This window comes from Solea senegalensis, linkage group LG4 (genome assembly GCF_019176455.1).
Source record: "Solea senegalensis isolate Sse05_10M linkage group LG4, IFAPA_SoseM_1, whole genome shotgun sequence".
In the NCBI taxonomy this organism is placed as follows: Eukaryota; Metazoa; Chordata; class Actinopteri; order Pleuronectiformes; family Soleidae; genus Solea; species Solea senegalensis.
Genome location: NC_058024.1, coordinates 14,033,158 through 14,059,968, shown reverse-complemented (window position 1 = coordinate 14,059,968; position 26,811 = coordinate 14,033,158). Strand labels below are relative to the sequence as shown.

The window sequence follows — 26,811 nt, the reverse complement described above, 5'->3', positions numbered from 1 at the left end:
GGTGTTAGCATGGGCTTCATTTGGGAAATCATATCACATCATTTTGCAATGCACTGTGCCATATAAAGGACAAAATATTGTGTGGTCAACAGATTTGTAAGTTTGTATCGGGACTTGGACTAACCTGCATCTGTGAGCCTAGCACTGTGTGGTTGCAGGCCAGCTCCGTGCGGTTGATGGTGTCCATGGCATCGACTGAGGTGTGGATCTGTGCAGTGGAGGGAGATATTGTGGTGCCGCTCTCAGTCTTTGAGGCAGTGGTGCTGGCAGCACGATGAAGCTGCAGCAGTGTCTGGACATCAGCACTGTACTGGTTGGCCAGAGCCTCCTCATACTGGTCTGTCCACTGGCGGATCTTGCTCTCCCATCCCTCTGCAGTGTTCTCATCCAGCACATTTGCCTCTGTTGTTGAGTTCTAGGCGTAAGAAAAGATAAGGAGGATTAAGAGTTGTTCTTTAAAGAAAAGGCAGTGGAATTGGCAGAAAACTGTTGTGGTTCTGTAAATTGTCAATGGAAAGTTGTTTTCATGGGAGCTAATACTAGTGCGGAAATCATTTACACATCACTAAGAGGGGAAATCAAAAGCATGTTTTCTTTGGTTAACTGCCACTGAGTTAACTGGTAACTTCTCTATAGAAAGTGGCTACGTTTTGCTAGATTTATCATTGAATGGTTTCATGAGGGGAAAAAGGGTCTGAAAAGCAGACCAAATTAGTAATTTGGCAACAGGGCCTGTAGATGTATTTATGCAATGCAAATGCAAAATAATCTAATTGTCTGTTTGTGCCAATTAACTGTGTAAGAGAAACAGCCAATGGTGAAACATTTGGCCAATGTAGTTCTTGATGTTATGTAGCACTATGTAATGTACACATAAATGCAAATCTTATGACTCTAATCTTACCTTCATCCTCATAGACTTCCTGGAACCCTCTCTAAAAGCCTGAAAAAAGGAAAAAATTAACTTATTTCACAATGCCACATTCAGCAGTTATAATACTATAGTCACAATCAGCTATTCTCTAATCAACATCATATTTAGGCCTCTATCCAACAGCTCTGCTTACCTTGACTTTTTTGTTTTTCGATGTTCCACGGGCCTTCTCTGTGCTCTTCTTCCTCTTTTTGGATTTGCTCCTTTTGACCCTGTTGACAGTGAGTTTGATGCTGGTGGGCGTATGCTGGGTGGCGGTATAGGAGATGGTGGAGGGTGACACCTCTTCATCTCCACTTTCTGTGGCACTGCTTTCTCCAGCTACCAAGAAAAGACACAAAAATGGGAAAAAGACCATCAGCAGTGTGCTTCATAATACATACATGCAAAGTTCTCTATCAGGGCTTGAATGAACAAACATAAGGATATATACCTGAGACATTTTCTGTCTTCCTGTGTTGGCCATCAGCTCCTTTCCTACGATCCAGTCCTCTGCAATTAAAAAAAACAAACATTTAAAACACCTGGCCACAAGTCAAGTGTATATATAGTGTTGTTGACACTTTCTTGGATATATACTGTAGGTCAGCATGAATCACCTTCAGCTACTTCCTGGGTGAGGGAATGCTGGAACAGACTTACCTGCAGTTGTCACACTTGATGAGTAGGCCATCTAGTGTCAAGTTGCAGTGACACCAGGGGGGCATGGCTCCGTCTTCCTCGGAGGAGCTGTCGCTGTCTGCTGAGTTATCCTCCGTAGGTTCGTGATAGTGGGAGCCAAGCACCATGCCGTTGAGATCCATGCGGGGGATGATGGTTTGGGATAGCGGGGAAGCGGGTGGGGTGGGGGGAGGGGGTGCGCCATAGTTGTGATCCTGACAACACACAACGGAAGACTGTTGCATCTTCAAACAACGGGTGTTCAGGCAAAAAGGGAAACGGAAAATGGAGACGAATGAAAATGGGGGCAAAAAAACAGGTATGTGAAACAGTACAGCTGTTAATAACAGAAGTAGTCTGGTTACAGAAGACTAATAGCAGGATAGACATTCATGATTTAAAAACACTAGAACAATCCTTAGTTCTACTCATACAGTTATACTTAATAGAATAAGAACATAAAAAGATTAGAAAAAGGAAATGACTGAAAAGATATGACCGAGTTATTATTTTAGCTTTTACAATATTCATTGCTTACTCCGAGTCAACTTTCTTTGATTAATCAAGAATAACAATTGACTATGAGCACGGTCACTTCCTGGTGTTTTTTATAAGCTAGCCCGAGTATTTCCGGTGAGCTGTCAGCCAAAGATGCAAAGATGTTTTACAGTTGTGTCGGTGCACAGAGGGATGCAGCGTTGCTCTGCTGTTGTCCCCTGATGATGAAATGTAAACACCGTTTTCATTTTAGGTGGCATGCTAGGCCTCAGGGCTAACTACAACTACTAAAAGACAATGTAAACATTTACATCGACATCATACATTTTAAATCACTAACGTCCTCTTACAAAGTCTGAATTTCCCCTAACTGACAGACCAGAAGTCAAGGAGCTGGCTTATATTTTAATGCAAGTTGTAAGTGATGCTCCGTGCATATAGTCCATAGTTTCATACCAAAAGACATGCTGTGATTAGATCTGGAGATTAGGAAAAAGTGGCATTAACTCACAGCATATGGTAATCCCCGATATCCATGATTCTGTGCGCTCCCACAGCTGTGGTTGTAGTTTTTCTCATTCACGGCAGGGCTTGCTTCAACTGACTCAGGGCTGAAAAGAAATTAATTTAAAAACATTACTTAAATAATAAATCTAAAAGTAAAATGTTATCCATGAAACAGTTCGATATACTAACACCATCACAAGTATAATGAGCAATTATTTTCCCAGCTATTTTATGAAGAGACATCGATCAGGCACTAGATGGCACCAAAATGCTGAAGTTTGTCTCTTGGCCTGGGAAAGTGCAATTTAGGAAATGAAATGTGGGCCGCCATTATGTTATGCAACTCTATTTGCCCTTTAGCTGAGGTCTGGCTAGACACTAAATAATCTAATCTTTTTTACCTTCTTCTCCAAAGCATCAGAAAACTTACATGCCAAAACAATCAAACTGACAAAAAGCTTTTGTCGCATAATGTTGTAAACTTCAACAGAGACAGTGTATTTTCCTTTGAGCTTGAGTTAGTCCCCCTGGCTGATGTGTGGAGGAAACTGTAGGGGGCTATGAACAGGGGTGTGTGTGAGAGAGAGGTCAACCGGATTCCACATAACTCATAAGCAGGGTTACCTACAGAGAGGTGCCAAGTGTTCTTATTAAGGCAGCTGTCTGTTGACATTTACTGAAACACTACTCAAACAGCTAGGGCCAGATGTGATGTTATAAAGCCAGTTTAGCTATCCTATACAGAGTGGGCTGGAAGACAATTAATCGTTATCACAAAAAAAACTATTACTGGGATAATAATCAGGCTGCTGGGGGTAGCCCTCTGGACAAAAGGTATAAATTATTAAAAGATAAGTGACGCCTTTATTAGTATGACTGTTTTATTCACTTTGGCACAAAATGTAATGATAAACTGCATTCAGTGTTGCTTTTCAACCTGTCATATATCATTTGGATAATTTTATACCAAATAACGACTATGCAAAAGAAAACAAAGCTAAAATAAAGTGTGGATTTCACTGTCCATACTGAAAAAGGCCACAAATGTCTATAATGTTAAAGTGGCCTTGATGGGGAGGACAAAATGCTTTTGAGTTCATGTTTAGCCAGCCTGACTGAAGCATTACATACTGTATTTCCTTTATTTCTGTGTGGGTAGATTTAGTCTTTGGTGGACTGTGCTTCCAATCTCTTTGGATCTCTCCAGGTGACTTTGTGGAGAACACAGAAAACTGCTGACAGGATATTGAAAGGAAGGAAGCATATTCATCACATCCCAACATGTTAGAGTTGTAAAGAAATACAGTATGAACGTATAGAAGAGGTGAGCAATGTTGCATCCCCATAAGGTGTTAACCATAAGAGCTATTCTCACGGATGATTGGGCTAACCATCGATTTGTCACACCTGCACTGGTAGGTGTATTTTAACTGTCAGAGAGTTTTAATCAATTTGCATTGCAAATTTGGCACATTTGTTAGGGTTATAAGTAGAACCTGGGCAAATTCATTTTATCATTACAGCGTAGGCTCAAAGTTTTAGCTTAATGCTAACGCATGGGACAGAAAATACATACACATACATAGACAACAGAAATACTCTTTTAAATTAATTTGTACTTAAGTTAAAACTTAATATGTAAACTTTTCAACAATGTAGCATATTTATTACATAACATTGAATGCAGAGTGGGTGAAGTATCTTGCGAGTGACACTTGATGCTCTGTTTATTAAGCAATTTTACTGAATCCACAAATGTCAGCATGTATCTTGGAGAGAGGAAGAAGTTGGAGCAGGTCGAACACTGAAATCCTATGTAAACTTTCTTCGAGATGAGGGGCACAACTGTTTGAATCCCAACCAGTGGGCAGTGATTGAATACTTACTCTGATCCAGCAGCCATATCGGAGTAAGACGTTTCAGGTGTGGTGACTCCCAGCGCAATTACTATGCTCATGACGTCCAGCACAGCGGTGCGTGGGAGGGGGGGACAAGGGGAAGGAGGGGGAGGGGGAGGGGAGGGACAGGATGGGACGGGGGGGAGACTGAGCGGTGAGAAGAGGAATCACAGGGTCCAGACTACCGCAACAGACCACTCCAGAGGTGGGGCGCCACCGAGCCGTAGCCCACGGCTCACGGTCATGGGGACCTGAGGAGAAAGTGCAACAGATCGACTGAGTGGCCAGGAATTCTACAAACACACAGACAAAATTGCCTGCAACCTTACTCAGGATGTAACATGATAGGAAAGCAAATTGAAAAATTGTGGAAAAATAAGCCTTAGAGCCTAAGTGTCCATACTGTGCTTTTCATGTTTTCCCTTTCCTTTAATGTGACACTAGTTTCTGAATGAACTATTTCACTAAGGCCAAAGCCTCTGCGAGTTATTCACCACAGAATTCACAGGTCCTGAAAATGCTGAAATACCTTGTTTACATTCCTGGCTTTTTCCACGAAGTGTCTACGTGACAAAGTAGCATGGAACATGGCTACCGTGGCTACAGCAGATCAGAGAGCCTCTGAGTCGGGGTGATCAGTCAGCCAGTGATTTATAAACTGCTGTGTATCTGCAGTATAGCCACACTTACATTACCTTGGATCATAGACAATTTTAAGCCGATATATCAACTTGCACAGTTTAACCCAATAACATTTTCTGACATAAACTGATCTAGCATGTACCATACCAGTGACTAGTAAAGGACACTGTATGGAATGCAGCTGTTACCTTCATGCTATAACACATATGAACAAACTCAAACCTTCCTGTCCTTTGTTGTTTGGTGATAAACTGAACAGCTTTTACACTGTCAATCCAGTCCAAATACTGCAGCACACGAACAATGTTCGAACAATAAAACATAAATACATGATTATCAGAGCAATGCCATTATCATGAAAATATTAAACCAAGTGCAGCAAGTTAATATTTCAAATCAAATCAAAATAGTAGTCAACAGTCAGTAAGGATCGGTGTCTTACTTCGAAATTAGTGCACTCATCACTGACATATGTACGTATCATTGACAGGGCTTCTTTATCGGAGGTCATCCAAACCACAAAGGTCATCAAGACCACATAACCCTAACACCACACAAGGAATCCACAAGTACATGCCAAACGAAGGACCATATTTGCTGACTCATGTTAACAATGAAGGCTTTCATGAGGGAGGCAGTAAACAGCTTTCCTTTGCCTGCATCTAAGGTAATAACTCAATATGAACACAGTGCAGTAGGTCTGTCTGTCATCCACACAGACGCTTCCAGAATGAAGGGGGGGAGGGGGGGAGGCTATTCAGAAGCAGAAAAACAACCAGGGACTTTACAGTTCTACTTACAGTCTCCAATCAGGATGCACCAATACAGAGAGCCAGCAGGAGGCGCTTACCTCCCAGACCCATGGAGGGGTGAGTCATCCAACATGAGGCCCAGCCCTCCTGTCATGTGACCACCCTCTGCTGAAACACTGACCCACACTCCTCTGCTCAGTCTTCTCCCAGCTACCTAGTCAGAAGGGGAAAAGGCCCTCCTATTCTCCACTCACACAAGAGGAAAGGACTTGGCTGACTGACAGGTAATCCTGAGCAAACACATGCAACTATGTTACCCAACAAACACCAGTCTGATTATAATGACCACAATACCAACCAATAAAGGCTAAGCTTCTAACATGCAACCATAATATAAAACATAGGGCAGTTCACTAATAGATAGGTATCCAAATTGACAGCAACAGGATTCATGACATTTCTTTAGCGATCCCCTAGTTACAGCAGCAACTGCTACCCCTTGCTAAATTTGTGGCACCAAGGCAACCACAGCCAGGCTGGGGACTTCCAATAATGTCAAGGTCAGTTCAACCATGCTCACTGTCAAACAGAGAATGTCAGCCCCATCCAGCTGGATACACATGGCTAAGTAGCAACAAGAAATGTCACGTTACATTTTGGTTCCAAAAGCAGAACATTCTAGTGCAAGTGAAATGGCCTCAGTATGAAGCAACCAGCACCAGTGAACATAGGTTTGTAACATATAGACATGATGACATGGCCTGGATGCCATGCTACCCCATTCAGAGCATTTTCAAAAACCACTAGTTGTTTATTTTCCCTGTGGATGACTGTTTCTTCACAAAAACAGGCACCTAGCTTCTACCTAAGGCTAACACACAAAGCGAGTCACTATTTGGGCCTCTTCCAAAAGAGCCAGACGGTGAACTAGGGAGGTAAATTCCATACAAAGAAGGAAAGCCTTTCTTTACCTCCTCCTCCCCCACCACCTCCCGCCCTCCCGCCCTTCCTTGTTCGTTCCTCTGGCCATGAATACCGACTCAAATTACCAGCAGGCTCAACAAAGTCTTTTCACTTCCACCAGAACAGAGGCCATTTTGGGGACAAGTCCAAGGGGGAGGGACATGCAGACAAAATGAACAGCAAGAGACTTGCATAACTCTTCCCTTCAACCGCTTCTTCGTCTTGTTTTTTTATTAAAACATTTAGTGTTCCAACATTGTATGTATTGTGATGTGCTGCTGACCTAAAATATCTAAACATATCCCAGGGGTAATATAGCACAGTTTATAAAGAGGAGGACAAAACAATAAGCATTTGCACAACAGTTCAAAGGCATGAACACTCGCAAAGCCACACCTCGTCTGAATGAAGCTCAGCCCAAAATGGTTTTGTCAGGAACAAAAATAGACATGTCATGCATATGTAGACATAGAGGCTAGAGAAAGTATAGCCCTTCACCAGTAACTCAACAATACATTTACAGCACTGAATCATTGTGGATGTATGTAGGACAACATGAAAACGCTCATCTACAAAATTACTGCCATGCAACAATTAAAAACAAAACATAGTGCTAAAAATGACCACAGAACAGTGCAGTGTCCCTATAATAAATTTCCTCTGATGTGAATGTCACAATAAAAGATTTGCTGGTGAGACCACATATTAAATTACAGTTATGCAACCAAATTTATGATGGGTCACAACAATTGTGATCATTAATGATGAAGATCTCATTTCAATTTCACTGCACTCCTTGTAATACTATATAAAGTAGTACTTCACCATCTTGAATTGGTGCAATTTTCAAATTGCAAAAGCTGATTTAGGTTGTTTTTTTTCATTAGCTACAGCTTGTTGCCCTAACATGATACAAGAGGCAAAGGCTATGGCTTGAAGGTTAAGTCTGCAAGAAGCCAATTTATCATTAGCTAATTAAGTTCTGTGAATTAGCTTAACTACAGAATTAAACACTCAATTCTGCTTCGTTGCTTAGACCTTCAGTAAGTCTTTCCCTGGGTTCACGTTGTTTTCAGTCATTCAGTCATTTGTAAGATTTCACTACATTTATTAATACAGACATAATAAAACACAACCCAAACTGGAGTAACTATGAGTAGTATCTTTAACGCTATGTGCAATTCAACTGAACAGCAGAACAGATTGTTTTTGTCCTAGAGACAGGTGAGTCCAAACCCAGTCTGAAAGGCTGGGATGAATACATACATGCGACCATCTGGCTTCTAGCAATTTAGCTCAACAGCCACGCAATGGTACAGACTGAAAGAACAAAGACATATATAGGGATAAATGCACTCTTTTTCACTTAAATCTCTAAGGGAAGTCACATCCCTGGTTAAAAACTTCAAAGCGAGAAAACGACAACTGTAATAATGCCTACAGCAGTTTGTTATTCAGTAACTTTCATCGTTGGCTCAATGACCACACTGGAAAGCTGGAAGCTACGATAGGGCACATTACCTTTGGTCCACACACTCCCTTCCGTTACATTCACCTATAAGAAAAGGTCAATTTCTGAGGGTTAGGCCTTATCCACACAGAAACAGAACTTCACCTATACAATCCTTTTTTTGTTAAACCTTTCCATATACACAGGATTGTTTCAAGAAATGTTTTCATCCACGTGGAACCCCCCAAAATGACTTTTTCCCAAAGTAACGTATTGATTGTATACACGCTGCAGAAGATCACAGTAACTGTTACACAGAAAGGTAATGCTATGTATAAACCATGTACATTGGCAAGGAAAAGTACACAAAACCCTCAGAATGAGTTGATTTTCCGAATTTAGTGTTAAATAAAAGCTCATTTATATTCTTAATCTGAGTGACACTAGACCTCCGCACCTTAATTGTAGACACTCAGACATTCAAAGAGCAGGCACAAAAAAGAAAGTGAACAACTGGATTTACCAACTGGTTATTCAAGTGTTACGTGGTATTGCTAGCTTTTCTAGACTTATGCTGCGTTTCCATCATGATACGGTTTGGTTTGGTGCAGTACAGTACAGTACAGTTCTGCTCAAGTACATAATAGACATTTCCAAACAATGACACTCATTTTTGCTTTGTGAACGGGTGAGAACATCCCTTCATTGATTAGTCACAAATCAGGTGACCCCTTCCAAAAGAAAGGAAATGCTATCAGGATTAACTACTAGTGGTGAATGCAATATGGATAAACTACAGGTGTTGCTGACCTTGTTCTCTCATCTAGCAGCTGTTGTATTTTTGTATCTGTATTTTATAAAGCCACCTACAACTGCCAACCTGCACAGAAGAAAATGTATTATTTAAGCCATCTGTGTCAATTCATGTGGGTACGTGTGGGTAAATGCCTAGTGTACAGTATGTGAGTGGTCATGAAACATGCATTTTAGGGACAGAGATTAGATAGTAAAATCTTTATGGACATTTTGGTAAGACAAATTAGAATATGGTGGGTCACCACATTCTAGGTTATTACTGGGAAACACTGGTCATCCAAGATCTGGTATGTTTCATATCAGCAGATGCTATTTGACCAAAAACTCAAAATGTTTGAGAGTTTTTAAATCTTTGAGTAACACTATGTCATATTACATTACACAAAGTCAAAAACACTCTTGAATTAAAGGGGACAATAACACATACTTTTGTGCCACATTGTTCAGTGAGCATTCTTTATTTCGTAGGCACATAATGTTTGTTTCCTCTCTCAGCTTAAGTCATCTCTCAGACTTGGTTGTGTCCCTTAACACCTCCCTTCTGTCCACTCACTCAACTCAACACAGCATTACAAATGTGACTAATTTCAGCCAATCACTGACTGGCTGCTTACATATTATCCAATCAAATCCCTTGATAGATGCCCTATGGGCCATACGGTAGTGTAAAAATTGACTAAATCATGTAGAGGATTACCAAAGTGGATTTTGACAACATTTTCAGTTACCATGAATTGTCACAAAAAACAAACAAAAAGAATGTGCATGCAATACATAGAGTATGCATGTTCAAAACACTGTATGCGCACAAAACATACTTGTACATGCTCAATACTGTAGCTCAAAATAATACCACACGAAAGACATAACAGGCAAAAATAATAATGGGTTTGGGACCGCACAAAAAGATCATGATATATCATGTGAGATGCATCCTTGCACAATAAAAGAAAAAATACCACATCACCAGTGTCTACCAACCAAGAGTAACACTGACAGATCAGATCAGCATTTGATCTTATAGTTGGGAACACGTACTCATACGTAATTCACAGCCACAAAGCGCTTACATATACAAGCAAAAGCATACAATATTTGCTATTCAGAAAAGTCACCTAAATGTGAGCATAGTTTGCATGTGTGCTTTACTGTTACAAACAGACAAACACATTGAATACAATGGGCATCTAACTATTAGAATTAAGTGCATCAATCAATGCCAAACATGGCAAGCTGCGCTACTCAAGATGTCTATCCCGCATAAAGCTTATAGGACACTGCTAGCAGGACATGACCACAAACACAGAATTTGGGTTTGAACAGCATGTCCATGCTCACACAGTGTCCACCTGTGCTTCACCAAACCTCCACAACACATCCAGTCCAGTGAGATTACACCAGCCCCCACAGTCTGCCCCCGCACACATGCTTGCTGTACAAGGCAGGATATGAATATATCTGCTGTTCCCCGGCACTACGCAGGTTGAGCTGTACTCTCTGAGCTACAGCAGGAGGAAACTGGAGATAAAGTAGAGGCAGATCAATCGGGCCTGGCTTTAAGACAAATGGGATATGTGGCCAGGGAGAACACAAAGCCCATTGTAGATCTTATTTCACAGGCACCCAAACACATTTACAATATCACGAGAATAGCAAACAGACTTCATACTAAACATTTGGCCACTGTATACTAAGCTCCTTCATATGTACCCACATAAGGCTGGAAAAAAGGCTGCAAGTGTGATGGTACATTTATTAAAAAGGTTACTTGAATATCTACATTAGGTTGACAACACAATATAATGTGATTCACAATTAAGGCTGTCATGGTATTTATTGTTTTCTTACTGTACAACCTTATAAAGCTACTGATATCTCTGGAAAAATCACTGTGCAGTTAATAGAAGATGCACCGAGTTTCCCTGACATGCTGTTACATGGCCAGTGAGTTAACACTCCTCAGTCGAGGCTGAGCCCAATCAAATAGTAAAGTTAAAAATAAAAATAACAAAGAAAATGGTACAGAGACACATCAGACATTTCAGCTTCAGCTGCACTATTCACTAACAATGCCATCAGGTGCCACCAGCGTAGCAAAAAGCTGACAACAATATATGCGGCAAATAACCAAAAAAACGATCTTTTAAAGGCAGGGTAAGGTGTCAGAAACAGTTTGATCCCAAACATGCCATGAAAAAAAGTTACAATAATAATGAGATTTGTAGGCACCACACAGGAAGAAAACCCCACACTATGCTATCACTTTGACAGCACTTCCATAATGTTTGTTCACCTTGTGATAACTCTCTTAACCAGGCTAAATTAACACAACACTTTCACAAAACCAAACACTTTCAAAACATATAAACCTGATTCTCAAATCGGTATGGCTGTTGCACAGCCAACACTCCTGGAGCAAGCTGTGATCAAACTAAGGCAGAAATATAAACAACTAAGCTTAGCCTAAACAGGCTGGAGACGTGAGGATAAACAAAAGTGAGGAAATGATGCAAACATCTAGTACCACAGCAACAAATATACATACAATTCCAACAGTGATGGGTCTGTTGTCATGCTGAGTGGTTGAGCGTTATGGGAGCGCAATATGGCCCACCATTAACACAACAATGTCCAGCTGCCTGAATGGACCCAGACCAGACCTGGGATGAGAAATACACAATGGAGAACAAAGGCCAAAAGGGTGTGAAAAAAGGAGTGGGGGAGAGAGCAGTTGACAGCGAGTCCAGGCAGCATGACACAAAATCAATCATCGTTTTCAGGACAAACAAGCCGGCCACTGTCTGTTTGAGGCTCAGTAACCAAGAGGAGAAAAAGAATGGTCGAAGCAAAATACTGCTGCCTGTTTGGGTTTGACTACCTTTTCCTAACCTGCCCCCATTTCCATTTTACCTGTGAAGCAATTTGACAGCACACTTCTTCTGTGAAGTGAATCTAACACTTTTCAGACTGGAGAAATGTTAGGAGGAAACTAATCTACAGAGGTACTAAAATCAAAGGCTACTCCCTATAGCCACATCTGTTACCAAATGTGGAGAAGGGTGTTTTCCAAGTAGTAGATCTGACTGAGGTAGTAACTTCAAAAAGCCATCTTGTTGTTAAGTAAGCATAACATAAAGCAGAGACATACTCTGTCACCATGTGATCTCACTGCATGACAAAGGCATTTACAGTTCTTCCTTTTGCTGACAAGTCTCATCCAGAGCAATACAAGGGCTTACGCTGGGCTTCACCTTGCAACATTTACAGCACAGCACATATTATACAACTAGCAAACATACAATTGGAAGATATCACAAAAAACCTGAGAGTGGGTGGCCATTTTAAGCTGATGTGAGGCTTTGACTCGCCCTCCCTGATTACTTAAAGTTAGTGAAATTAACGTGACAACTTAAGGAAAGTTAAAAAAAAAAAAAGAAAAAAAAGGTGTGTGATAGGGAAAAGGGGTTTGAGGGAACAACTGCTTATACTTCACATTTAAACAGCTAAGAGGCAGTGCTCTATTTTAAGACATAACCTGTTCTAAAGCATGAGAGAATGGCCACGATAAAACCTGTTTACATAAAACAAAAACTCCCACCTTTTCCCAACAGGAACCATTTGCTCAAGGTGACAAAGCAAGGTGCTTGTGAACAGGAAGAACCTGGCACCAGACATTCATTTCCCCTTTTGTTTTTAGCACTAGTGTTGTACATTCCAAAACAAGACAGCTGTTGATTGGTGTTGAGGGGGGTTGACTTTGTTGAAAAGACTCTTAGTTATTTTTCTTCTGTGCCGTGTCTTATTTGCTCTCTCCTTATACCTGACAACACCCTTAGAGCAGATGTGCCTGTAGATTTCGCAATGTTGTTTTCATCCTAAATTGATCTCCTTTATTGAAATGTTATCATGGTTATTATTCTGCATATGTGCATGAGAAAATTACAGATACAACAATGGGAAAGGAAAATAAAGGTTAATGTGATGAAGCCTAAAATGGCTACCTGCAGTTGAGAAGGTGCAGAGAGAGAAACTCAGAATACACATGAGCTGGGGGGGTTCTGTGAAACACTGTCATATATTACAAAAGAGAGGGGAGGGGGACAGACAGTAGAAGAGGGAAATGAAGGACAAAATGAAGGGGTGCATTGAAACAAGAACAGAAGAGAGAAAGAGAGAGAGCAGAGAGGGAGGGAGAGAGATATGATTACGTAGATTGCCTGCCTCACCCCCTTTTGGCCTTGTTTTTTCCCCTTGGCCACCTCCTCCTCCTTCATTATTCTCCCAAGAAGCATTGCTTCTCAGCATAAAACAGAATTACCCAGCACAGCCCTCTGCAACACCACTCCCCCTGTGCCAAGAAAATGATGTGCCCCATTGGAGCAACTCCTGAGCTCCTGCACCAATAGGAATACACCAATGAAGCAGGCGTCAGAGCAACTTGTTTTTAACCCCATTGTGCAAGATTGGAGACACATAACACACAGCAGCTAAAGATGAGAAGCTTCCCTGGGAAAAGAGAAGCACAACGCTATATCTGGTGATATAAATGATGATAGGCAGAAAGCATTTCAAATCATAAGACTGAAGAAACCAAGACAGCAAACTACATGATCTATATTAAACATTTTCTAAGAAAAGAAGGGACATTTGTATCAATTTGTTGATTGTATCAATCCAAACATTTCCATCCATATGGATTTAATCTTTCTGCTTCCATACAGGTGTAGATCCACAACACTGGCTTTGCACAACACACATTGAACCATATTAACATATCAATAGCTACACCTGCCCTCTGTGTAATGTTAGAGTATCATCAGCATGCAAATGAAAAGCTAAAAGGACAGGGCTTTCTCCCTCCTATTCCTATTCCTCACAGCAACGCCCTCTGCCCCTCTCTCAGCTCCAAGTGCCGGCACTGAAACAGAATCCTGTCTTCTTCTTCTTCTGGAAATGGGCCAACAGCCAGCTTCCCTCCCTCCAGTACAAGCACATGCATGAACATCGGTTACAATTTTGTATGCAACTGTGATCCAAGGTAGAACTGTGCAAGTAATCAAAATTATTTTTTGAAATTTTAACAAACTGCAGGATTCTTTTGGATGTTGTCAAACCCAAATCCAGATTCCTCAGACAGTACTCAACCATTCAAATCAAGTTTTTTAAGGGTATCACCAAACAAACAGTTACATTTTTTGGATTGTAAGTACTATGTGAATGTGAGAGACAGACTATTTCCTTAGTAAACAGAAAACTGGGCAAGGCTAACCTTGCATGTCTGCACATTCCTCAGATCTCCAATGTTTCAGAGGCCCATAATGGGAGACAAGGGTCCACATCTTACATGAGAGCGGGCGCGCGCACACACACACACACGATAGTCCATTACCTACTGTTAAAACACAAAATCCCTTACATATGTATTTCTCTCAAACATATTCTAAAGCTGCTTGAGGCCCACAAAACCAACGGCTGCCAGACAGTTCATGACAGAGCAGCAACAAGCTGCCAAGCAAAACATTACTTTCCTGGATGGCAGGTTAGGGTAAAGTAGAGTCTTATTACTCTTTGCGTTTCTTCTTATTTGGCTGCGCACATTTTTCTCTGTTAGTGAGCACAATGTTTGCTCAAGATAACAAGAAGGGTCAGGTCAAGGGGAGTGCTGGAGGGGCTCATGTTTCCAATGGTTCTGAGTGGCCAGGTTTGCATGCTGCAGCCCACACAGTCTATTAAAAGATGTGAAACATATTCAGAGAATGTCAGTCACAACCAGGGAAAACAGGTCTCGGCACACCGCAGTCTGGCTTCCAACAGGCTTCAAGATCAAACTGAATACTAGGCACTGGTTGAACACCTTTAATTGTGTATACTCGTTAAGCAAAGCTGACTATTCAAAGCAATACATACATTTTTCAAACAAATGTGGCTGAAAAACCATCATTTAAGATGTACAATACGTGGGTGACAGAGAATTACATTTTTAATCAGTTATGGTTTTTGACTGTGAAGGAAGAAACATGTGGCTTTTGTACGACCAGCTGAATTTACATAAGTCTTCCACAAATACAACTGCAAAAACAAGTCATACAAGCTGCTTATGAAATGACTGAACACACACTAGAGCCGAATAAGGTCTCCTCACAGCTCCAGCCTGCGCTGTACAGCTGAGTGGAGCTTGGCCACACAAGCGACGGACATGGGTAGCCATTGTGCTCGGTTCCCGCGGGTCCCACAATACATTTAAAACCAGAAAAAAACACAACACGACGACCACTCGTCAGTTGTGGATGTCGCAAACTCAGTCATCATGTTGTTTCATTCTGCCAAACACCACCATCCACACTAGGAAAATGAAAAGTCATGGCGTGATGGAGATACCCGATGTTGATCCCAGAAATCAACAGTGAGACCGTGGGTGAAAACGGAGCATTTTATCATAATCATATATCAAACAGCGCAACTGTGCATTATAGCTGCAACAGCTACTGTGTCTCTAACTTGGTCGAAACTTGTGGTTGCAACACTGTGGATCAACGAGGCTCGTCGCATTTGCTCACACGTTGAAATAAAAAATGGAGGCTAAAAAAGGAAACAAGAGCTCCCCTTCAAAATACCACCCATTTCTCTTAACCGCCACCGAGGCTGGGGGTTGGAAGGTGGGGGAGGTGAAGTACAGCAAGTCACTACCCAACAGATCAGGCCCACATGCAGGAAAGAAAAAAAATAACAAGCACTAACAGAGAAAACACAACCGAGCTTTCAAGCGCGATTTACACGCCCGATCCAAGTTAAGAATGTTGCCAAAGACAAATGTATTTACATGGTGTGGCCAAACACAGTCATGACACCATTATTGCTTATTATGAAGCCGACTATTTGTGCTGAAATCACCAGGATTTAAGAGATGAGCCTTGGAGATAAGTTTCCAGGCAGTGTACAGAATGAAGCTTTCACACCATCGTGTGTAATCGGCAGGCACTGATTCGAAATGAGGACACAATCGGATGGAAAACATCTAAAAAGTTAGCTACTTGGCTAGTTTAGCATTTGTTGCCTATGGCTTTGCCTATGGTTAACGTGTACCAACACGGCAGCTGGTTGCTTAGCTAACATGAGTCAACAATAATGATCACATTGCAACCAGTATGATGACCATATTTCAAGGCAATTTACATGTTTCGTTAACACACTGCAACATCCAATATCATGCTACTGTACAATAAAGTACAATACAACAAATCGTTACTTGTTCCAAACAAATAAGAAGGTATTTCATTATACGTGGTTTGTTTAAACTTCCGAGTCTATTATACTTTCAATGTAACCTGACAATAACTATGCAACGTATGCGAATGAACTCCCTAATGTGCTGCTGAATGTGTTAAGGCTGTGTCATGTCAGGGTATGGTGAGCCTCTGCGGAAACACATTATCGAAACTTGCTAAACGCACCTAGAATTTATTTGTTGATGCTTCCACACGACACCCATTTGTAGTTAACTGTCTTTGGGGTGGATTCAGTTCCCATAATTCACAATAAGGTTATAACGATAGGCAGTTTTACCTGTGGCATGAAAACTGGGGAGAATATTTTCAATAAAAGGCACCCCGAGTGGACTAAACGTTTTATGAGCCACAGCTCTTAAAAACTTGTGGAATGATGTTGGGATCTCTGGGAACATGGTGGCTTGAAATATCGTTAGCAGAAATGTAACTAGTAGTGAGTTGGATTCCCAGACCAACAGCATAGCTATCGAAAACAACACGAGGAGCTGACTAAAAACCATGGAAGGTCCGTCCAGAGCAACCCTGCGAGGCAGACCACCGACATGGGGACCTCGCTGGACAACCAAGCAAGCCACTCCAAAGTGAAAAGTCTAGGGGCAACCAAGTTCCTTCAAATCAACTTAGGGGTACGCAAAGTGGTTAGCTATCTAAGTTGGTTAGCTTCATTGCTATGTCTGGTTAACTGGAAACATGGTTGGTTATGTTCTGCCTATTATATTTTGGTTGCTGCCTCAATTTAACGATGGTGATATTACTAATATCCAACATTAAAGGTACTCACCTAAAGAGGCATTCCAAACGTGTACAAACGACGTGAATTCATGTAGGGTAGGAAGTCATTAGAGCATCCCAACATGAAATCCAACCAGACCAGTAGGCCTGTGTATAGGCCTCGGACTCTCCTGTATCCTTTGCCCTTAAAAGTAGCTCCCTCTCCAGGGGTAGGAAACAAACTTCTTAATGTCTCCCACGCACAAACGTAAAGTTAAATCCCCAGTCCTGTTCAGGTGCAGTGCATCCATTGAATGTCTATGACATATCCCCGGTGGATAAATCAATTTATTTTCGTATATAGCATACATGCAATCGCTATTTATTATAGGGTATATGCTGCTCTATGTGATACAGGGCTCTGATTCTGTCTTGGGTCCTCACATTCGCAGAGGCGCCCATCCCCCTCCTCACCGGCATCAACCGCGGGTTCCACTGAAACTGACACACAACCATGCTACGGGGTTTCCCGGGCGACCGTGCAGGGGCTCTCTCTTTGGGCGGTCCTTGCTGTGGAAACCCGCCTCTCACCAACGATTGGACAACAACATGTCAATCTTTGTCGACACAAGAAATACACGTAAGTCATTGGCGCACACTAGCTTCGACCACTTTTTTTTTTTGCGTGAACTACGTAACAAGGGGCGGTCGCTGCTTTGAGGAGGGGTGCGAACCAGCAGTGCCATTATTATGTGCGTGTACTTGGGCGCTGGTGGCACCAAAGAAGGCGAGCCACAGAAAGAGTGGCTGGATTTGGGAAATAATCTGATACCATACAGTGGATCTGTACCTTCACAGTTTCGGGAAATGCTCGTTATTAAATTCAAATTGGATTAATTTGAAGTCGTTAGTGGAATTATTGTTTTTTCATTTGAGGGTTACATTCAACTGCCTACTGTGGAAGGAGCTTTGATACGAATACATAGTGAGAAGCGTTAGCTACATGGGGTGCCTGGGGCCCAGTTCCAGGGACACATAGACAGGGTTAGCCCACTGGGTCAGCCCCACCTACCGGTATGTCAGATGAATGGAGTTTGAGGTGTTGCTCTGCTAATATCTGGCAAGGGCTGGACAGGGAAATTGACCACGGCATCCACTCTTTACTGGTCCCTCCTTCTGTTTCCACATTTCAAACAAAAATAATGACCGACAAAACGACAGATTCTCTTATCAAGAGCGACTGGGCAAAGCTCAAATTTCGTGGGAGCATTAGCAGCGACAATGAACGCAACCTTGCTGCGACATCATTGACAGCGCACACAGAACGTTCAAGCAGCCATTTGTTTCTTGTGGGATAGTGGTACTTATGTAGACTTGACGCGCAAACTGAGCGTACATCTCTCCAAAAGATATTAGGAAGTAATATACAGTTAGACAAAAAATAATTACTAAAATACAATAATTTAGGAAGCAGCAGTCGCATTGAGACGATTGGTCTCCTGTCATATCACGAGATCTGAAGGGAGACCTGTGATTGGCTGTGGCGATAAATGCTGACGTCATTTGTTGCAGAGGTCTGACGAGCTGAGATTAGGTAACAGTATAAATATATATGTACGTGTGTGTGTCTATATATATATATATAAATAAAAGTGCAGCTGAGCTTCAGTAGAAAGCATGCTTACTGAACATACATTAACGCATTAGCTTTAGAGAAGTGGAAGAACAGGTCCAGTAAAGCAGTGACACGACATCACGACAGGTTTATTTCCGGTTAGCACCACGAATGTTGCCATAAAGTAGATTCCAATTGTAGACAAGACGACCAGATCGCAGAACTGAAATAATGTACGGAAATAGAGTTCTGTCCACCATTATAAACGATGTAATGTTAAGACGTTGTACTGTGAATGGAGTCAAAACACCGTCGTTAATATTTAACACATATGAGTAAAATTACATGTTTTAACTAGCTAAAACATAGTGTAGTGTGTTAAAACCCAGTCTCCCGTCTCCCGCAACTTCTCTACAATATCGTCTTGATTGTTGCCTCTCAATTGTTACTGCGGTGAAACAGCAGTGTCATACCCCTACAGTCCAAACCAAGCTCTGCAACATGGCAGTGTTTGACCCTCCCCCACACTGAACTGACTGTCAACAGTGATGAAAAATAAACACGACTACACACTGATTACTTCATCTTGAGGAATTTAAATTTCCTCCACCATTAAAAGCACACCCACAGCAGAGTGCCTGACACAAGAGGATGTGGCAAAGTGTGGACATTGAGTGATGAAATTAGAAGAACACTTCATATTGTTTACATGTGGACAAATGTGGGGTAAAATCAGCTAGGGGAAATGTTAGTGACTCTCAGCTCTTCAATTCTCACCTTACAACCTGTTGTTTCCTCTCCATCAGTCAATTGCCAACAGGAGGAAAGAAAGGAATCGGGGCCTGAAATGTAGAATTCTTCAACCTCAAACATTGAGCAGACAACTTAACCAAGGGACATGTTTCTTCTGCCGGTCTCCTCCCTCATTTCAGTGGGATACTGCAGTCCTTTAGTCTAATGTATCTCATTATATTTCTGTAGATGTACAACGTTTAAACAGAGGCAAAAAATAGGGGTTATGCCCTCTTATGCCCCATCTCTGTACTGTGCCCGTGGACAGGTTAGAAAAACTGACATTACTTAAGAATTCCAATGGTCTGTGGTTAAATACATTCCATGTTGCATACATGGCACAACCAAGACCTCAGTAACAAATCAAACGTTCCACTGCAAACTGTATGGCTCCTGGGAGTAGCAGCTCATCTCCACAAATATGTGTTAATGACAAGAGAAGACACAACAGATCAGGCATTCTTAGTGTATTCAGATTATAAGTGTGCAAGACTATATTCACCAAGTCTGTAACAGCTGTAATACACACAACGATTTGCATTATATCTAGCAAAATTGTTATTTTAACTTATCCACCACAGGCAGCCAGAGTGCATAAAGTTAGGCCCAGCTCAGACTATATGACATTTTAACATCCCACCATCAAATTCTACCAATAGAAATTATAATTCAGGATTTTTGCACAAAGGGGGTAAAAACAAACAAAAAACACAACAAAATCTAGTTAATGTGCACACCACACATACAGTAAATGAGTCTGACAGATGTATATAAAATATATATAGCCATTAACAATTACAAGTAATGTGATCGAGTCTACAGGAGAGGATTATTTGGGAGAATAGTTGCATGTCCACACCAAATCATTGACTTGTTGAAAATGAGGGTTTATGTTGTCAGTAATTTGCGTTTCCTTCACTTGGGCATTATGAATACAACAGGCAAATATTACATCAGCTATGAGTTTCATTACAATTCCAGCAGTGTACAGTACATGGGCCCTGAGTACTGTAACACTAGTTAACCAACAAATGTATTTGCCTTTGCCATATCTGAAACCAGAATTTAGACTACATATGTGAGAAATGTACAATATTATAATAAGACTGTAAGTGGGCAGACTGTTAAGAAATTAAGAAAAGAGAAAGTTAAAAAAAGAACTGTCTTCAACTTCCTATAAGAAAAAAAACAGACTCTCTCCCTCTCTCAGAGGCTGACTTAGCAGCTCAGACAAAGAATGAAAGTGAAACATATGTTTGTTTTCTGGTGCTGGGGTATGTCTTGTTTTGCCTCGCCCTTTTTTAATGGTTGCTAAACTCTTGCGTATGCCAAGACGCTCCCCCTGTTGCTGGAAAATTCTGTCCTCTGCTGGCTACTTTGTGGCACTGCAGAGACATGCGTCCCCACTGTAGCATCGAACCTCTCAGAGTAGCTTCAGGCTCCCAGTGACATTGTTCACCATCTCCTCCTCACCCATGATGGCCAGGACAGTGCGGGACCCAGACTCCACCTGCAAAAAAATGACAGGCTATTTTTGTGCTGAGGCCATGGGCAATAAGTACACAATAATATCTGATTTTGTATACACGATAACTTTGAAAATGGCATGTGACCCTCTCACCTGGGTAAGCCCCGCATCTTGGACCAGGTAAGTGGGCAGGCTGAGGCTCATCGCCAGGGCCTGCAGCTCAAGTAGGTGGGCCACGTTGGTACCTTGGACCACCACCTTCTTGGCTCTGTGTCAACATGCACATTTTTAAAATCATTAATGTAGATTCAAATACAATACCATAAATGCCGGTAAAACATATATACTATAGACACTCAAAAAAAAACCTTCTCCCTTTCTTGGGGTTGCCACAGTGAATAATCCTTATATATGAGTTGGCAGAGATTTTTAGGCTGGATGCCCTTCCTGAAACAACCCTCCCATTTATATAGGCTTGGGATCAATAGTTCATTAGTTAATGTTCATCATTTGGTCAATTGATAGTGGTGTCAGATGGACTGGTCTGAGTATTTTTGCTTAACGTTTACTAAATGTGCAGCAGCTGCCTCTGACCATATCTCGCATCCTCCGGTTTCTTCAAAATCATTTTCTAACAGGCACTGCACTCAGGATTCCTGTTCCTCCTTCACATGTGTAGCCAGCTATGAGCTACAAAAGATCTGGATTTGGGTAATTATTTCCCTCTCAGGCTGACATTTTTCTTTGTGTTTATGAGTTTGACATCACCGAGGAGCAACTGAGTGTCAGACTGTGTCAAATACATTGATCAGTGTGTGGTGACAGTAGTTTGCAAGTTCAGTATATAGAACTAGCCTGTGAGCGTCCCCTACTGGCAAATCCCGATACGTCACAGTATCAACATTATTTCCATCCAGGTTTATTATCCAGCCAGCGACGCACTGTCACTCTTGTATGTAAACTTGTAGCATAAAAAGTGTGAACTGCCTGGAGTGACTGGGGCATTTTATTAATTGTATTTGTATGCTGTCATACCACCATATAACCACTACAAAACAATCAGGATTTTCTCTCTTGATCTAACCAGTGAAGTAACTTTTACATTTAATATAATTATGTGTGTTTGTTTGCATGTATTATATTTGTGCTTCTAATGAAACAAACATATACCTACACCTTATTCTTGTTTACAGACAAAAAGGCAACCCTTAAAATTGTGGCACTGAAGGTGGTGTGGTAAAAATGTGGCCACACCTTAATTTTGTTAAATAAATAAAGTGACAGGTCTCACCCTTGCACCTTACTGAACATCAGGATGGCGATGCAGACACCATGCCATTACCACAAAGTAACACTATTCAGAAAATGTAAACTGTTTTTTACACAAGAAAAGAATGCATATCTTTCCTGTACACTTGCAAACTTACCCACTATGGTCCCACTTCCAGGCCATTTCCCTCCAGCTGTTCTTCTCCTGCAGAACTTGATACAAACCGACAGCAGCGTGGCCGACCTGGGCTGCAACCTGCACCAACACACATTAAAACAAAACATATCAGCCAAACTGAAAATGTCTCCCATGTTCAAATTAAGTTACACACTTAACTTAACAAAAGTAAGTACACTCCAAACAATGTTTATATTGTCAAAATCACATTTCAATGAAAATGATATTAAGATGGTAACCTTCCTTGAAGTGAATAAAAAGAGCATACAGCCTTATAGGCTTTAGTTATATAAAGGACTGGAAAAACTAGTAGCTACAAATCATCTTACTCTTATCTCTTTTTTTATTTTTATTTTTTAAATTAAATTTAAGTGAAGCTAAAACCTTAAGAGTTATTCATCCATTTTTGAATATAGAAGCCAACCAGAATTACACTATTGTTAAATATGATGAAAACACTTTTTAAAAGATGGATGGTACATCTGAAAATAGTGCATATCATTGTCAACAATGACACCACTAAACTTACCTTCCCAATGCCCATGGCAAGGTCCATGTTGACCACAAACACCATCTTGAACATGAGGTCATCATCTCCCTCTTCCTGTGGGTCACAGTGGACAAAGAGATACACTGAGATTTGGATTTGGACAAACTCCATGAGGGCTAATGTACCAATGTGTACCTGTGGGGACTAAGGCTAGCTTATGGGCACCTCATTCTCCAGCTTGTTGAAGTAGTACATGGCCGCCTCTTCTGCAGACACGTTCCGGGTGTGCAGGAGAGCCTGAATTCATGAAAATCAACACAAACAAAGCAATACATTAATATGTATTTACTTTTAGGATAAATCAGTGACAATTCATTCTGGTTTCCTTTGTCCATATAAGAAAGAAATCATGAAGATATGTTCAGTCCCACCTGTTTGGCTGCCTCTTCTGGGATGTCCAGCTCCCGAAGCTGCTGTAGATACACTGGGTTGACTTCCTGAGAGCCTGCGTCTAAGCCGGACTGCTCTGATGGCTCCATTCTTCACTGGAATAAAGAAGGGACAAAACATAAACCTTAAACACCATGTTCAGCTTTAACCCGCATCAAATAGGATTTAATGGAAACCATGAATAAAAACGCGAGCCTATCTGCCTGCCGTTATGCAGATGTGTTTTTACAACTTATAAAAATACACATACAACTGAAGGATTTAGTTGTATTAGTGTATGGTGGGTTTGACACAAATAATGTATGTGTGTGAGTAATGTTCTTTTACAAAATCATATTCAACTGTATAATTTCGGAAATAAAGGTAACACACTTGACGTGACTATCGCAAGACTTTATAACATTTAATTGCCAAGTTACCTGTTATCTGTGATGTTGTTTACGTCACTTATGCCATTCATGTGTATGGGGGTTTCATTATAGTAGATATCTCTAATTCCAGTTTCAGATATCTTCAACATCATTATGAGTAGTCACAATTCAAGTTCGAGATATGTACAAATTCAAGCTATCTAAAAGGATATGTAGATATCTTCATTTGAGGATAATTAAATACTTCTTGAACATGCATTATGACTAGTCATAATGACGTTGCAGACATCTGAAACTGGAATTAGAGATCTATCATGACAACCCTCATACACACGAATGGCACAAGCGAAGTCATTTTGACTAGTAAAAACTGAATTGCAGATACCTGAAACTGTACTTTAGACTAGTCAGAATGACGTCACATATATCCACAACACAACAGTCACAATGAAATAACGAATAGTCGAAATGACGTCACAGATATCCGCAACGGTAATTCCATAGAGTCAAACTTGTTAACTACATGTTAAGAAGGCTTGTCTTGGTATGGTGACAGCTGCTAGCTAGCGCAACAATCTACGTACAGCTGTAAACAATGCGGCTAACGCTAGCAGAGCTAGCTTACATTTAAACCGCTGGTAATACCAAGTCATGATAATGTGCATATACTGTAACGAGACGTTGTGCTTTAACGCCAATCTAGAGTCGGTAGAAACAACATGTTTGCCACCTAAATGAGAGCTAACGTTAGCAGTCGCAGCTAGCCGCACTAGCTTGAGCCCAGCGTGTCGCCCACACTGAGCTGATTTATTATGGTTGTGATATAAAGCCACACACCTACGTGACTCAGCTTACCCGTTATATGCAGCTAGGTCAGAATAAACAGCGACGGCTTCTCCGTGGTTTGAGGATGGAGAATGTGGAGTTACATTCAGTGGAATCCCGCCGTGAAGCGTCAGCGTTTACTCCATTTAGCAGCGACTGGGCTCGGTTAGTTGGTTCGGTTAGTCGGTTGTTGCGGGCAGTTCGGTGATATTACTGCTGTACTGATGATATGCGCGCGCACGTAAGGGTGAAAACGGACCGTTGTTTTTTTTTATTTTTATAGTCGCATGACATGTTTATTATATTTGGGTTTTATTTTTTAAACTCGTTATTTATTTATCTTATCTCTAGGGGGCACCACGGCGAATTATACGCATAACTTAATTTGCAGAGATGTTTGCGCCGGATGCTCTTCCTGACACAACACTGAACCATTTATCCGGGCTAGGGACTGGGTTTTGGACCGGTGTAGTGCCGAAAAGAGACTGCTTGTCGAAAAACGACTGCGCCCGACGGGAACGCGCATCAGTTCAGAGTGAGCGTAGGTCTACTCGTAAATATAATATACGGATCAACTGGCAGGCGCAACACCGAGAGAAATGTTTTTTTTTACTGTGCAATAGAAATGTCCTGTAGCTCAAGTGAAGAGGCTACGGGAAAAGATGTTTCCATTATGTAGGCTAGTTGTCAACGGGATTAGATCCAGGATGTGGTTGCATACACATCCCTACATACATGTTCATACTACACAAGCAATGCAATATTTGATGGTTCTATAAGTACTACAAGTGTTCTTGTATCTGACAACACCCATAAAGGCAAAAAGAAGGCAAACTATTCTATAAGTAACCATTGTCATAGACATGAATCTGATTACATTCTTAAGTGACACAAATCTGATTCAAAACTCTGAATTTTTCTCACAGTCTAAAGAGAAATCCTCTCAGCACCACAATTGTCTCTGTCCTAATTCTCCTTCATTTCTTTCCTTGACCTTGTGATGTTTCCCACTAAGGGCAAGAAGTGTTTAGGAAACAAGATTTACTTTTTTGCCCTTTGACTTGAGCAGCTGTGCGAACAGTTCCTTGTTAAGAGCCTTTCGAATCATTCAGTGGTGGAGATAAGATCTGTGGATACAGCCCCAGGTACACAGACTCTGTGGAGCTCACTGATTAAAACCAGTTACTTGCTTCATGAAACATCTCAGTGTTGACCTCAGGGTTTGGAAATGTGCTTTAAACCAGATGATGTGACCCTGGCTTTATGTAATCTAACACAATTTAAAAACAACTCGGCTATAATTGTTACAATTGCCTTCAAATAGGCTTGTGTTTCAAAGATAAGGCCATTTGAGTCTCTGACAAGTCTGAGTCTCATTTTCAAAATGACCGGGTTATGAAAGGTTATGTTTTGGTACATAGTAAATTAATCTATTATAATTTTAGTCGTCTAGACTTCGGAATTGTTTCATTTGTCCTTTTAAGTTTCTCAGACTGCTATTCCCTCTGTCTTCATTCTTTGAATTATTATAATGTTATCTGGCAATATTGTTCTTTATTATGACTTCAGTTAGCATCAAAACCCATTGTAAAAACATGGTGGTCCAAAATGGTGACCATTGCAGAACTAACCCGGCTCCTCCTGACATAAATATAAAACAATTCATAAAATTAGGGGTTTGTAAACCTAAAGAACACCGAAGACTTTACAATTTGAAAGCCAAGCAGGTCACATTCAGGACTCCCCATGTTAACACAAATTCATGAGTTCTGTTTGAAGGCCCCACAAGATTTTGAAAAAAATGACTGAATTTTGAGTAAAAATGTATTTGCAACAACACTCATTATGATGTTTTTAATATCTTAAATATAAAAAATAATGAGATTATTTGTGGCTTCAGGGCTGAAAAGTTTCAGAACCCCTGCTTTAGTACAGCGGTTTCCAAATTCCCTCACATTTGAACACACTAGGTCTGCAATGATTATTAATCAATTACTTCATTTTATTCAGTATTTTGTAATAATTTAAACAAGTTTTCTAATTTTTCAGCTTCTTCAATGTGATTTCCTGGATTCGCTGCTCCATTTTACAAAGAAATCATCAAAACGGAATCATTTTGGTTTGTGGACAAAACAAGACATCATCATTTCCACTTTTTCCAGACATTTTATGGACCAAACAAGTACTCGATTAGCTGTGAGTTACAGCTCCAGAACATCGATATTCTGAGAGAACT

The 26,811-nt window shown here is 41.0% G+C and overlaps 2 protein-coding genes and 1 long non-coding RNA gene across 5 annotated transcripts in view; 1 reads left to right on the top strand and 2 right to left on the bottom strand.

Annotated features, from left to right (window-relative positions):
* setd5 (SET domain containing 5) overlaps window positions 1-17,607 on the bottom strand; it is a 29,476-nt gene extending 11,869 nt beyond the window's left edge. For 2 of the 3 annotated variants that reach the window (XM_044023391.1, XM_044023393.1), the window contains exons 1-8: window positions 17,188-17,607; window positions 4,486-4,748; window positions 2,604-2,703; window positions 1,577-1,839; window positions 1,368-1,426; window positions 1,068-1,255; window positions 905-943; window positions 125-415 (exon numbers count right to left, since the gene is read on the bottom strand). In XM_044023391.1, coding sequence (XP_043879326.1) covers window positions 125-415; window positions 905-943; window positions 1,068-1,255; window positions 1,368-1,426; window positions 1,577-1,839; window positions 2,604-2,703; window positions 4,486-4,556 — 1,011 coding nt within the window. In that variant the 5' untranslated portion in view covers window positions 4,557-4,748; window positions 17,188-17,607. The remainder of the gene's footprint in view (window positions 1-124; window positions 416-904; window positions 944-1,067; window positions 1,256-1,367; window positions 1,427-1,576; window positions 1,840-2,603; window positions 2,704-4,485; window positions 4,749-17,187) is intronic. The other variant, XM_044023392.1, reaches the window with a different exon arrangement.
* On the top strand, window positions 16,572-18,020 carry LOC122767866. Its single transcript, XR_006360256.1, has 2 exons — window positions 16,572-17,032; window positions 17,570-18,020. It is a non-coding gene; the product is annotated as an uncharacterized LOC122767866 (long non-coding RNA).
* A 1,956-nt stretch (window positions 18,021-19,976) lies between these two features.
* On the bottom strand, window positions 19,977-24,823 carry si:dkey-19e4.5 (UBA_like_SF and PTH2 domain-containing protein). Its single transcript, XM_044025066.1, has 7 exons — window positions 24,606-24,823; window positions 23,361-23,474; window positions 23,155-23,226; window positions 22,969-23,043; window positions 22,420-22,517; window positions 21,146-21,260; window positions 19,977-21,034 (listed from the first exon to the last, which is right to left on the bottom strand). Exons 2-7 carry the CDS (start codon window positions 23,466-23,468, stop codon window positions 20,948-20,950), a joined length of 555 nt encoding a protein of 184 aa, XP_043881001.1. The 5' UTR covers window positions 23,469-23,474; window positions 24,606-24,823; the 3' UTR covers window positions 19,977-20,947.
* Window positions 24,824-26,811: the final 1,988 nt, after the last annotated feature.